A 15156-nucleotide genomic window follows, 5' to 3' on the forward strand; every position below is an offset into this window, starting at 1 on the left:
GTAACTCTTAACACAGCATCAAGACTCTCATATTAGGAGCTAAAACTTACAGAAAATTTAACTGAGCATGTAAAGGAGTATAAAGTTGGGGGACTGATGCAGCAGAGGCCAATATTTTCTGACTTTTAGTCCTTAATATATGGTTCAAGTTTCAAATCCAACCAAAACCTTGACCCTACTCTTCCAATATGCAGCTTTTAAACTCCTTTTTTTTTAGATCCTTATTTGATTTTAACATAGACAGTAAAAAAAAAGCTGTCACCATTAATTTCAGTTCTCTGCTCTCCCAGCAGGAGGGGCTGTAGAGCGAAGTGAAACAATTGGCTCCAGGGGAGCCCAGAGGCCTCAGCTTCAAACCCAGTTTCTGACTCTCACAGTTGTCAGTTAAGCAGTTTACAAGTACATCCTCAGCTTTCCTCGTTTTAGGGCAGAGGAGACAAAATGAAGCTACTGCATATCACAGTGAACATAAGAAAAATACGTGTGATCTAAGGTGTGCATGCAGTGCTCACACAGTTGTAACCCAACCCCCAACACACACAAACGCATACATAATGATGCATTATACAAAACAGGGATGACATTTATTGTGTGTCCTTTTGTGTGTGCATGTATTTGCAGTATCCCAGCACAAAAGCAGAAGATGCTCAGGATGTCCTGTATTTTTTTTAAGATACTTGATGTGTTTCCCTGAGCCAGATTAATAATTACAAGATCAGAGTGGTACAGAAAATTGATCAAAACATCAACTTTGGGTTTTACTCTCAAAGGATCACACAGCATCTCCACCTCAGATGATGATAGCAACTTGCTTTCGCAGCAAAAATTTGCACTAGAAGTGATCAAGCTCACTCAGGCTACAGTACCTCAAAAGGCAACTGGAAATGCCTGTATGGATAAGACATGTAGCTTAAATTGCTGCAGTTATTTGTGAAAAACAGTTCTGTTTATAAAAAATGTATGTGTCTTTATGCTCCCTGCACTGAGCATGTTGAATTATTTATTGACAGCGTGCCTATTTTTAGGATATAGTCAAAGTGAACCTCAGCTAAACACATGACCAGTGGTGCAATGAGGTCAGACACTGTTAGTTTAACTTGATACCTCTTTTACTTTTAAAAAAGGAAAGCAGATCCTGAAGCTTGGACTGGTGTGAAGGAAAAACACCCAATCACCAATTTAAACATTTTATTGTATCAAACAAATTTAGATTACAGATGTAATCGTCAATCAATTCAAGTAAAATTGGAACAAAAAACTCCCCAGATTTAAATCATGTAAATACACTATTACCATTCAAAAACAGAACAAACATTACGTGGTCCATAAATACACTGCAGAAGAAATAAACGAAAGCTTGCACAGGAATGTTTTACCGTTTGTCTTGTTCATTGTGGACATAGTGGTCATTGTTGGCAGCTGGTAGATGAACTGCTCATAGTGTGGCTAATTAATCTGCTAAAGTGACATCAATACTAGGGTGGCTTCAGTTTTCTGTTTCAGTTTTTATTCTTTTGTTTTGTTTTGCTTCATTCACACATGTCGAGATGATGGTGAAGTTTATGGAAGGATTGTCACATAATCTACATTAACTTCAGTGATACAAATGAGCTGATGAGATGACCAACGTTTACTGGAATAGTGTGGTGATGACTTCGATGGTGATGTTCTTGTTGCATACAAAACTAGAATCAAAAGGGAATGCCAGTAGTTACAGTTTGTGTCTGGTATTTAAAATGTTTAAATTAATTCCCATTCAAAATGAATCACAACAAAGACCTTGGGCTTAGGAAAACGTCACTGTACAATCAGTACCATGCAAGAAAGTGTTTTATGATCAGGATTTCGATTTCCAGAAGCGTTCAAGTGTCAAAAACATTAGACACATTCGCTAGTTAACCAGGGATTCACAACCACGTGGTTCGGCTGGTAAAAGTCTGGTTTTTAGTGCGTTACTGTAACTAGACGTGACATCATTATTGTTAATTGATATATTACCAGTAATAAAAGTAATAAAGTCCAACTGAAATCACATATAGCTGTCCCTCTTTATGGTCAAAATAATGTCAACAACATGTTACTGTCAATATGTTTTTTATACGTAACTATAGTAAGCTAAGTAAAAAAAAAAAAGGTCTTGGGAAAAGATCAGAAATACTCCTTTTCTTCTCAGCAGCTGGGGGTGTGTCTGTGTTTGTGAGTGACTGACAGCAGCTGGTAGATTTTCCTCTGGCAGGACAAGGAGAGACAAACAAACCTACACTATAGTTTGGAAGTCACAGGCAGACGGTGTGTTGTTCGTGGTAGTCAAGAGTAAAGATCACACAAGCATCTAACAGGACTGAAGTGACATCTGTAGGTTCGTTAACATGCTGTTTAATGTGCTGCAGCTGTGCAGCTCATTTGCAAGCTGATTGTTGTCCCCTGGTGAATGTTTGTTGGGTCGCTCGTCCAACAAGACAAGGTGCAGGAGAGTGTTTGCATGTTGGATTGACTTTAGTTGTTCAAAGTCTGTGTCTCATATTGTGTAGCAGGCTGCTGTCTGACTATTGTCTCTGACTGACTGGCCATGATAGAACATTTAGGTTACTGCTTTATGCAAATATGGTTTCAAATGAAGCATAATTGGCTGTATGGAGGCAAGCGCTCCATCTATGTAGGCCATAACATGCACAAAGAAGTAAAAATGCTAAAATCAGGGGTGTCATGATGAAACAAAACAAAAACAAAACAACAAAACAAAAAAAACAAAAAAAAAACAAAATATATATATATATATACATCTCTCCATTTCTTCATGTTTCTGCATACATGTGTGGTGTTATTGCTGCAACTGATGATTATTTTCATAGCAATGAATCTGCTAATTGTTACTGATTATTTCCATTAAACAATTTGTCTCTAAAATGTCAGAAAATAGCTGAAAATCTCCCTCACAGTTTCCCAGAATTCAACATGACATCTTCACGTCTTGTTTTGTTCAATAACCCAAAAATATTACGTTTATAACTGTGGTGGACTAAAGCAAACAGATCACTTTGCAGAAACTAAAACCAGAGAATTATGGGTTTTTAAAAAAAAATTAAATCGATTCAAAATACTTGCCAATTAATTTCCGGCTGATCGACTAATAAATTAATTTGTTGCAGCTGTATATACTTTAACAGAAAAAAAGATGTCGTTAATTTCAGTTGGACTTTAAGAATGTATTTGTAGATGTCCAATCTAGTAGTGTAAACATATATTTGAGGATTTAAACTGTCAGTCAACCCAAATATACGGGGCCTAAGTGATGACATTTGAATTTAAAAAGATGGTTTCAGTCCAAGTTATTTATGAGGTACAAATTCATTTTTATTGCTCTGAGATGGAACGATCATTGCAGAAGTCATGGCACATATTTAATGAGGAAAATTGCCTAAAAGGATTGCAGATAGAATATTTGTTGCCTTTGAACATTAAAAGACACATTAAGCATGTGAGTTGTGGTGGTTTATGATAATGATTGGGTGACAGAGACAGGAAAAGACTGTGTCCCATTAACTAGATATTACCTCCCAGTCTGGTTCATACTTACAGTAGGCTAGTTTTAGTTTTAGGTGAGCGCAGGGGAAGCAATAGAAAACAAAAATAATTAAATAATCGTCCCTTTACGCAGGATTTTTGACACAAAATAAGTGTAGAAACCTTTGTTCTTGTTCTCGAGGTGGTAACTAAGGCCTGACTGTAGAGGAATATACTATATGCCCTGATGTTTCTAAAAAGTGGATCTGCAGACACAATCTTCTGTCATTGTGTTGGGCTGGCTGAGCAGACTGAGCAGCATTGTGTTGTACAGAGGAAAACTCTATTTCTCCTTCTCCTGGCTGCACATCTTTGTCTTTTCCTCTGCCGGCTGACTCGCAGTGGATGCTGCAGCTTTTGTGTCTGCAAAACATAGACAGAGACATAAAAGACTGAGGGACAGTAAGAGAGAGAGGAGGCTGGCAAGAGAGATTTTTTAATGGTCTCTCACAGCCTAACAATAAATAAAAATTTGGTAACCAATGTCGGGGATGGTTGTTTCTCCAAAGGAAGAGAAAATCACTTTGTTTTTAACCACATAGAAACAAAGGCCATTATATTCATTATTCCATTTGGCTTTACAGTGCAAGACGTGGACAGTTAGACGGGAAGCCAGAGAGAAATTCTGTAATTCACTCATTAGCTTTTTGTATTTTCTGTTATGAAGGTATAGTAATGTTCTGACAAAGCTTATTTAGGCTGCGACTGTCATGATCTCTTAAACCCCTTTCAGACATGCGTTTGTTGTGTAAATATTATGGTCGGTTTCATGTTTGAATCAGTGTCCAAGTCACTTTAACGTAAAAATCGACAACAACACTCTCAGTAAACTTGTAACTTGTTTTTATAACTTCACACACAGCAGAAATCACATTGTTTTCCATGAATCTCATGTCTGATTAATTGAACATTTAGGTAACAAACATGTGCTGTATGTGTTTACTTTAACACTAGATGAAGCCAGCAGTGTTAGGGATTCTATGTGTGAGAAAAAGCTTAAAGTCAACAAAGGATAAAAGTTTGTGTGGGCCTCCGACAGAAAGCGAAGCAAAGTTTTGCCCAGTGTTATATCAACAAATTTGCCCACTGCATAATTTGTGTTTATTCGCCCCAAACAGCCAACACATACCAGCTGCACAGACTGTTAGTAGTTGTTAGTTGTAACTAGCTAGAAATTAACGCTCTGACTGTGGCTCTGGGAGTCTGTTTGTGTTTAGCTCAACCTCTGACTGATCTCATGGTGCGTTATATTTCGACTGGGAAGTCGGAAATGCCGAGTTCCCATTTAGAAATTTCAACTAAAACGCCACCTGAAGATGGATTTCTGACATTCCAACTAAAGTAAAAAAAATAATAAGAATTTTTTCCCTCATCAAGCTGCATTCAATACCCCAGAAAAACGAAAACTGAATTTTGGAAAGTTTTGCTAATTTATTAAAAAGGGAGAAACCGAAATATCACATTGACATAAAGTAAAGTATTCAGACCCTTTACTCAGTACTTGTTCTGTAAATTTCTCCCATCTCTACACAGGATCTCCACGGCTCAGCCAAAGTGAATGTCGGGTTCTTGGTCACATTCTTCCCCAACTGCTCAGTTTGGCCGGGTAGCCACTTCTAGGAAGAGTCCTGGTTGTTTAAACTTCTTCCATTTAAGAATTATGGGGGCCACTGTGCTCTTGGGAACCTTCAATACAGCAGAAATCTTTTTTGTAGACTTCCCAAAATCTGTGCCTCAACACACACACACACACACACACACACACACACACACACACACACACACACAAACAAATTTTTCCACTTTCATACCTCCCAGGGTATTCCAGCCATGGCGGCGCTCTGTGAAGTGCTGATCAAAGGCCCTTCACAGATGTTTGTTTATGAGCCATGATTACATGACACCAAGCAAGTGAAACTGTTTAACATATCTAAATAAACTGGATGGATAATTAAGGGTCCCTTGAGGGACCCCTGAGGGAGATGTGAGAGGGAAACGATTCCTGGATAACTGTGGCTCTTTATATTCTGATGTACCTGCTTGTGTGTTGTTTTGTTGCGACGAAGGATCTGCTACATTGGAACAATCCTCTTTCTCCTTGGAGGGGGGGTGCTCGAGTCCACCTGCAGCCTCTAATAGACTCTCCCTGGAGAACTCTGCAGGGGGCAGAGAGACAAACAGAGGATGCAATGGAGGTGAAGATAGTGACTCATATACAGTAACAAACCACAGAGAAATGAAGCAAATCTCTTCATCATACAGTAAAATGCTCTAGTTCGATATTCATTGTTGATTTATATGAGAATACAGAACTAGTCCACCACGAATCATCAATTGGTGCCACATGACATTTACAGCTGTATTTATTCACTCGTGCTGAGAGAATTCAAAGGGCTGATCTTTCAGTGAAGCCACACTCGACTGGACTGGTGTTAATGGTCATTGATTTGTTTCCCCTAGCTTCTTCTTTGCTCTTTTCATCTGGACAGAGGACTTAATTTGCTGCTCCCCTATAACATATGAGGAATCCTAACAAAAGCAGCCCTTTTTCAAGGTTTTACACCACAAAAAAAAAAAAGTGTCCCAGTGAATTAAAATGGAACTATAACATTTACAAAAATGTAATGTTTGCGTTCTGGTGCTATTGCTTCAGAAAAACAGCCCTGTCCACTCATGATGCATTAGTCCTGGGCAAAGTGAACAGTATGTGCTGCACTCTGTGACCATCTCTTCGCCTGCTATTACAGTGAATTATGAGCTGAAAAGCTGACCTCAGTTTTTTGTTATTAGATGTAAAGTATTTGGAACAGAGACGAGACAGAATCTGCCAAAACACTTTGACAGTATATACGCTTTTTCATTAAAGGATTAGTTTAAGGAATTTTATTTGCTTCCTTGTTGAGAGTTAGATGAGAAAATCAATACCACTCTCCCTCCAAGTATGTGGCTTGAGCCTGGAGCAGGTTAGCTTAGCTTAGCCTGAAGAGAGGAAACAGGGGGAAACAGCTAGCCTGGCTCTTTCCAAAGGAAATAAAATACACCTACCAACACTAATAAAGCTCAGTTAATAATACATTATATCTTTGCATAAACCAAACCTTCATGCTAAGCTAAGCTAACCAGCTGCTTGCTCAAGCTACAGATTTAGAGTGAGAATGGTGTGGATTTTCTGTCAAAAAGAAAGAAAATAAGTGTGTTTCCTAAAATATTTGACAATTGCTTGAAGCATTCCTTTCTATGCCCTCCTCCAATCTCTTTGTTTCACTTATCCTCTACCCCCTCTTTTTCCTTAACCCTATCAAGCATTCACACACATCCTTTCCAGCCATTTTCATGCTTCCTACCTCATTCTACTTTTATCCTCTTCTCTTAATTCAACACCCTCCCCTCATGTTAACAGGCTGTTTTTGGCTTCACTCTTCTTCTTTAATACACTTATGCATCTCCCCCTTCCCCTCTTTCCTCAGCCCTCAGACCTCCATCTGCTCTCTGCTTCTTGTGGTACCACATCATCCATTTTTCAGAGGCCACAGCAGAGACATTCGTATGTCCTTCCTTCCCTCTTGTGTCCATCCATTCAATCTTTTTCTACGTCTTTTCTTGAGCTAGACGTGTTCTTGCACACTCCCTTTTGGCCCTCTTCACACATTCATTTGAGTTCTTTATACTGTACCTATTGTCAGCTTACAATGACTGAAATGCAGAAGTGGAAAGTGCATTTGCTCACTTACCGTACTACAATCCTGAGGTACTGCTGAGTATTTCCGTTTAATGCTACATTATACTTTTACTTCGTTACATTTAAGAGGGAAATATTGTACTTTTTACTCCACTACATTACAGCTATAGTTACAAGTTACTTTTCAGATTAAGATTTTACATTCAAAACTAAATACAGCCTTCTTGGCTTGTGACCCCTCACAAATGTTTTCTTCATTTCTCCTTTTTATATAACAGCAATGCAGAACTAGCAGAACAACTTCTTCTCTGCCTTAATAATCATCTCACAACCACTCAGATTTACAGCATCTTTACCCATTGGTGGGAGAAGACCCTCAGGCTGGATACCACTGGGCTATATTAGCTAACTGTATTAAAACTAGCTACACCTTTTTGAGTACTTTTACCAAGTATATTTTCCTATTTATACTTTCTTTTTTAACAGTTTTACTAGACATCTGAATGTAGGGTCTTTACTTGTAATGGAGCATTTGTACATTTTTGTATTGGTGCTTTTATTTAAGTAAAGGTGGCGAGTTCTTCTTCCAAGCAGAATTGTCATTTGACAAGTCCAGCCAGACAGTTCCTCACCCTTACATCTATGATCAGTTAAGACTGCCTAGAGGAAAATCGTGACCTGGTTTCCTCTGTGCCAAAGTCAGTAGTAGATTTTGAAGGAGGGTCGTGTAGCTGAGCAGACAGCAACACTGCAAGCATCCAAATGAAATCCTCTTTTTCACAGTCTCCAAACATACCCTCCATTTGGCAGCGCAGTTTCTCAAAGGCCTCCGCAGTGGCCTCGTCGTCGTGTGGGAGCTCCTCCCCGGTGGGAACAGAGTCAGGGCTGGGCCGGTCTGACAGGCAGCTCTCTGAGGAGCACTCGTCCCCAGCTCCCTGCTGCTGCCTGTACAGGTGGTGCTCCACCATGAACTGCAGCTCTGAGAGGAGGGAGGCGGAGATCAGAGAGGTGAAAGAGAAGCAGGGAAGAGAAGATGGAAAGGGAGGGGAAGTAAAGTTGGTTAGGAGGGAAGAGTTAACAGAGAGGGGGAGAGAAAAGACGGGAGGGGGGAGAGTGGATTGGAAGGAACAGTGAAGTTAAAGTGGAGAGTAAAAAGCGTGAACTCATTGGGGAGATGGAGGGAGAAGGAGGACAAGCAAGAAAAAAAAAAAGTGGCGTGAGACGAAGGGAACCAATGGGAGAGAGGCATTATGAACAGTAAACAGGAGAGAAAGATGGACGGAGGGCGAGCGTGTAGGTGGAGATTCAACGAGAAACCCATCACTTAACTGTAGGTTAAGCATTTTTAATAAATTAGGGAGATTGAATTAACAACCTGCTCTGTTTGGGCTGAGGGGGCAAGTAAAGAGATGCATCAGAGCTTGGAGATGATTAGTTTAATCACCTTTTTTTTTGACCTCCTTCATCCAATGATTTTATTACTTTTAATCCCCCTGTAGTGGGAAACTAAAGCGCACTGATTATTGCCTGGGTTTCCTCCGAGCAGTGACTCATCACACTTAGAGCTGTTTAGCTCTGAAACTAATTGAAGTATAAACATCCTAGAGCTCCAAATTTCACTCTCTTCACTTCTCATTATTGCTCAATTGCTTCAGTTTCTTTGTTGGGAATGATTCTGTTTTTATTGCATGCACTCTCCACAAAACGTTTACATTTGTACACTTAGTAAAGTAGGATTGGAGTTGCACCGCTGTGACAAAAACAACCTACAGAAATATCAGGTGCTGGAACACTGCAGGCTGTGTGTGTGCATTTTGGTCTGTAGGCTTTCCTTAGGTGGTGCAGGACCTAATCTCACATGGATCCTTCTTTCACCTCAAAAAATGAAAACTGAGAGGAATTCTGGTCAGAAAATACGAGATAATGAGTCCTCGCTGTGGCAAGTGCAGCCCTGATTGGCTCCGAGGTTGACATGGGACACTGAAGGCAGAGCCAACTTCCATCATTAGCTTAGCTAGCTCACCAAGTAAATTCAAGGTAGCTGAAATTTGATATCCAGGACTGGAAACTGGACATACAAATAGCTTTATCCAATTAAAGGATAGGTTGACATTTTTCAACCAATCACAGTTTTCAAACAATCCTGACAAGCCTACACGTATATTTATTCACACTGACACATTCTTTGGTTTCTGTAATCACTCCTCCTGTTCATATGGCCCTGAAAAGATCACTTTCTTACATAAATGAAGTGTAAGTGATAGGGGGACAAGATCCAGAGCCCTTTTTCAGTGCAAAACTGTATTATAAAGTTTGTGTGAAGCTTCAGCAGTCTGAGTTGTCAAGATTAAGTGGTTATCACAGTTACAGTCTCACACTCGTACATTTCCCAGACAGTGTTTTCTCGGTGAGCTGCGATAGAGGGATAGAAAAGACTGTTCATGGCGAACACAAACTGTTTCAGTGTAAACATGGCCATGCAACTGTTGTTTTAAGTAAGACTTGAAATGTGAACCGATCATTTTAACTTATTTAATTGGATGTTTTCATTGTAACTGCTGATTATCTTATGTTTGATTTATTACATTCCTTTTAGGAAATATATTACATTGATTTTTTGATACAACACCCTTATGTTCTGATTAATTAGTGACTGCTACAACTTTATGTGTATCTTTTTGTAATTTTCCTTTTCTTGACTGTTTGAATTATTCTCTTTGTTTGAATTATGTCTTGTGACATTTTTTCCAATTTTCCTTGTCTTCTTAGATAGGCTATTTTAGGAACAGCAGCAAAAGTTTAGACATTTACTGTTTCACGGGTGCCAACAGTGTGAACTCACACATTAAATGCCAACGTCACATAAAGAATAATGACAAGACTGATAACCAACACTACCTTTCATTGTAGGAGTTCCTTTTTGCCCTTTTCGCCGTTGTCGAGGGGAGTTCAACAAGGCTGCCTGTTAGCACCAAGATGGAAAAGATTGTTTGAATAGAGATAGAGTTGATTCAAAAAAAAAGAAAAGAAAAAACAGAATTCACATAATTTCTGTAATACAACATGGATTAGATTACCTTGTACAGCTGGTTTGGGAGACGATCTTCATCTATTTCTGCGATAAAGAAAATAATCAGTTCTACATACAATAAAAGAGATTTAAAGCACTTAGAGACTAAACAGGCAAACATGTGGTGCACTAAATTCATGGGTCCTGCATATTACGCAGCCTTGATAATGTTTTTAATAGAACAGTTGCTCTCTTCAGTATGACAGAGTGCTGTCGCTGGAGTGCTGCTGTGTTCAGACCGGGCAGAGGAGAGTGGATATGAAGTGACCTCCAGCCAGATGGTTATCTGACACACTACAAGCATTGCAGTGAGTGTTTTTACCCAGCAAAGGGGGTGTACTTACTTTATTTTCTATTCAACACTATCATGTATGAATAAAAACACTCTCTGAATAATTTTTGCTAACAAAGGGGATGCTAATCCACTCTCATCAACTTCCTAATAAACCCCTGCATACAGCCAAGTACTGATGACAGATAAACAGTGAAACATTGTTTATACAAACCCCCTTGAGGGAAGTAAGTGAGAGTACTCTGCAGCTGAGATTTATAAACGCTTGAGTATGTTAATTTTATGCTACTTTACTCCACTATATTTATTTACCAGCTATAGGTTGTCGTTCATCTTTAGAATAAGATTTTTTTTTATGTTACTGCATCAATAATAACAATCCAGTAGTATAATATGACACAGACAGTGAGTAATTTATTTTTCTACTTTAAGTATGTTTTTCCAATAATACTGTCACACTTTACTTACTAAGTGACATCTTGACTGCAGGATTAATGGAGTATTTTTACTATTATTATATAGTATTTTACAGTGTTATTGTATTATATATCATTAAATTATTAGTCATACAATAATGTATAAACAGCAGTTTACTGCTGTAGTTGGTTGAAGTGGAGATAAGTTTTAATTTTTTCATATAGTTTATATCCAGTATAAATGAATCTTCTGATCGATCAATTGATTGATTGATTGATTGATTGATTGATTGATTGATTGATTGATTGATTGAGCCACACATGAAAAATGACATAAACAATTTCAGAAATAAGTTACAAATTAATATTCTCTTATCTCAATTTGTGAAGCAACCAGTGACTAAAGGTGTTGTAACAAATACAATATAAATACTAAGAAATATAAAGTGGTGTGAAAACAAAATACTCATGTAGAGTACAAATTTATATTAATAGTACAGTACTTCAGTAACCACATGATACTACGCACACATACGAGGCTCATGTGACTCCCACAGGATAAAGAAAAGCTTTATCATCAACATATGAAACATGAGTCCGTGGTCACTGCAGGAAAGGACTGAAATAGAAATCAAACGTCACTTGAGCGGAGTACAGTGAAACCATTAACTGTGATCAACAGTGATTGTCTTGAACCCGCATCCAACTCTGTCTTTTACATCGTTGGAACTTTTTTCTAGGACACCACCTTGTTGCCTGGCAACCTACGCATCCCTAGGCAACTAGGAAGGCACTGTGTGTGTGTGTGTGTGTGTGTGTGTGTGTGTGTGTGTGTGTGTGTGTGTGCGTGCCAGTGAGCATGTGCATATATTATTCCTACTTAAAAGTATGCACTAGGCTGTTCAAAATGCCAGTGATGTACTTGTTTCTTTATTCATCACTCTCTCACTCTTCTCTTTAATCTGCACCAAACACAAACCAGTGGTGGTTATAAAACCCTGACACAAAAACCATTACATTTCATTTTAATTTCTTTATGCCGTGCCTGTTTACAATGGCACTTGAAACTGATTCCTATTTTTAGCATTTCCTAAAATGGTGAGGTTCATCCAACCAATATGGATTTTGTTACAAATCAATCAGAGGAAATAGGCCAAGGGCTGTCCTTCGAGTCAGAGGGTAAAAGCTTAAGATTTACCGTATAAACAGGTATTTGACAGAGAATAATCGAGCCATGTCAGTCGGAAAAAAAAAGTTGTCCACATGTTTGCATGGTGATCCTATGGAACAATCTTGCTTGATATCCAATCACAGTCTGTTTACATGACATCACTTCCTATTTATTTATTACTGTTGATACGATGTTTTGATTCAATGTGCCAGTATCTAATTTATATGATGGTCATGGTTAAAGTTTGGTTATAATTTGTGCACAAAGACAATTTGGTTTAGAGATCTTGATTTAGGGAAAGATCTTGGTTTGGTTTAAGGACATTTGTTATCATGGTTGCAATAATAACCACTTGGTTGAGGTCAGGGAACGAGCACGGTCCTGCTTAAAATGATCAAATGTTGACTGTCAGTTTAAAACAGGAAACAGACCTGTCGACAAAGCCCGACTTCCTCCCTACGTGGACTGTCATTCTATATTAACATCACCTGACTTCCTCCTTTGCTCCCGTCATAAGTACTCCAGCCACTAGAGGGCTCTGTCACTTGAACATCAACATCTTGTTTTGGGGTTTTCGCTGAAACATCTGTTGCTGTTTGGTTTTGTCATAAGGATGAGGGTGTAATAAGCTCAGGCTTCAGTCTACAATCTGTTCTTGACATTTACTCATTATTGTGGAGCACTGTATGCCTTTTTGTTGTAATATTGTTATTTATTATTACTATAATGTAACTTACAGTAAAGATCAATAAAGAAAAAGTTTTAGATATAAATCAGCAGTTCACTTGCAGTGAAAATGGTAGTTTTAACTGCAGAATCATTGAATCTTAAGTAGCTCCAACAATTTTACACCTGCTGCAATTTTAAAGAGTCAAAATAGATACTGTAATAAAAGAAGACAAAGGTCTCTTGACCCTGAAACGATGAACTAAGAGTATGCCAGAAAATTCAGCTGTTTTACACATGATAATTAGACATGGTTTTGCACAGATGCGATGAAACTGTATCTTCAAATGTACCAGGTGTGTTCTCAGTTCTTAATTATATGTCTAAAATACTGCATAGGATGAATACACTGTAGCTGAAGACAAAAACAGTGAGCAGCTGCGGCTTCATTTGAACAAACAAATTGAGGATTATTGTTTAGCATTAGCACCAAACATGGCTGAAATATCATTTGGGTCAATAAACACAACATATGGCTTTCATGTGGATGATATTCAGATTGTTTCGTCTGCGCATTGAACCCAGATGATGAGAGAGAAAGCCAATAAAAAAAGCCATCCCAGCAGTGATGAGTCCATCACTGCGACTCCCAGCTGACTGACTGTCTGACACAAAGTCGGATGAGAACAGAGAGGGTCTCTGATTCGAAATTAACTGCCTACCATAGCTGGTGTCAGTTCATAGTTGTTGAACCGCATTTGATGAAGAAAAATGAGGAAAATAAAGAAAACTCTTGAACCGTGTGTAAAACGAAAAAGGAAATAGAAGTCAGTCATGCATCTAAAACGGCTATTTTATCTTTGTTCTTCTTGCAGTTGTAGCGAAGCGAAGGGCAAGAGAAGTGGGAGAGGAAAAGAAATGGCTTGGCAGTAACTGTATTCAAACACAGATATCTACTCAACAACAATAAAAAAATAAAAATGCTAATTGAATTACTATTTGTTACTTTCATAAGGGATATGCTGGAATTAGGACTGAGAATTACTGCTCCAAGCAAGATATTATAATATTTTGATCATGATAATAATCAAGCAATTGTCAGAAAATGGATATGTTGAGGAAAGACAGGGTAATGTACAATTTAAAGGAAATAATTTGACATTTATGGGAAATATCCCTTTTTGCTTTCTAATTTCCAATGAGTTAGTTTAGTTGAGCATAAAAGACTAGAAAGCGTAGTTCTCAAAATGCTGAACTATTCCTTTAATTGCAAAAACATCAATAAACTGGAAACAGCACTTCTACTTCAAATGTGAGTTGTAAAGTAAGGAAACACCTCACTAACTCACTAACATAACACAAAGTATTGCAGTACTGGTGCAAGAGTGGGATCAAGATAGTGTAGTTAGTGACATCAGTTATTTGTCCCACCGTTTGTCCTGCAAAGATTGCAGTTAAGACACCGACCATGTGATTATAACACCCCTGCCTTAAGCCGTCTTTTTCCAGTAATATTCATTAAGGGCTTGATTTAAACAATAATCTTAATCAATATTTTGCTTCTTTTTTTTTCATGTATTCTTGTCAGTTGGCAGCGCGCACTCCACCACAGACCCACAGACTAGCTGCTGCTGGTGCTTGTAGGGATGAAGAAACTCACTTAAAAGGCACCACATGACATGTGATGGTTTAATGTGGGCATGTGTTTGTATCCTCCCTTTTCAAAGCACATATAGTGTGGGTGACTGAAAGGCTGAAATGTTCACAGAAGCAAAGAGTAAAGTAGTTTCAAGTACTATAATAAAGTTTATTCTGTCTTTGTTTTTTTGTCTAGCTTTGTTTTATCTCAATCAAGTTGTCTCTTTGTCTCTCTCCAGGAATGAGTAAAGACATATATCCTCCCAATAAGCTAGCCTCCTCTTCAGAGAAGATTCCCATCAGACACACACTTAACACAATTCCTGCTTCCTCATTATTTAGCCCTCAGCCTGAGTCCCAGTTGTCTGTACATCTGTGGCTGTTCTTCTGATGCTCTATTGGGGTTCACGGTGCACAGGGCAGAGCAATCTGCAGAGCATTAAATAATGCAGAGCTCTTTCTGATGTGGGGCACACATTACTGCACCAGCACAGCTCTTCTCCCTCATCATCGTATCTATCCCTCCCCCATCCCCCTTCTATCTGGCACATCCTCATTCACACACACACACACACACACACACACACACACACACACACACACACACACACGCACACACACATGCACACACACAACTGGAACGGTCTTGGTCTCTGATTG

General features: G+C 38.6%; 1 protein-coding gene across 2 annotated transcripts in view; it reads right to left on the reverse strand.

The window, feature by feature from the left end:
• Positions 1-1171: 1171 nt before the first annotated feature.
• Positions 1172-15156, reverse strand: part of LOC111670184 (protein phosphatase 1 regulatory subunit 1A) — a 30575-nt gene continuing 16590 nt past the window's right edge. For both annotated transcript variants that reach the window (XM_087179447.1, XM_023426795.2), the window contains 5 exons: positions 10321-10358; positions 10142-10205; positions 8040-8222; positions 5601-5720; positions 1172-3927 (listed from right to left, as the gene is read on the reverse strand). In XM_087179447.1, coding sequence (XP_087035573.1) covers positions 3848-3927; positions 5601-5720; positions 8040-8222; positions 10142-10205; positions 10321-10358 — 485 coding nt within the window. In that variant the 3' untranslated portion in view covers positions 1172-3847. The remainder of the gene's footprint in view (positions 3928-5600; positions 5721-8039; positions 8223-10141; positions 10206-10320; positions 10359-15156) is intronic.

Source organism: Seriola lalandi, unplaced genomic scaffold (assembly GCF_002814215.2).
Source record: "Seriola lalandi dorsalis isolate HSWRI2012SDOR001 ecotype SW California unplaced genomic scaffold, Sedor1 jcf7180002054840, whole genome shotgun sequence".
NCBI lineage: Eukaryota > Metazoa > Chordata > Actinopteri > Carangiformes > Carangidae > Seriola > Seriola lalandi.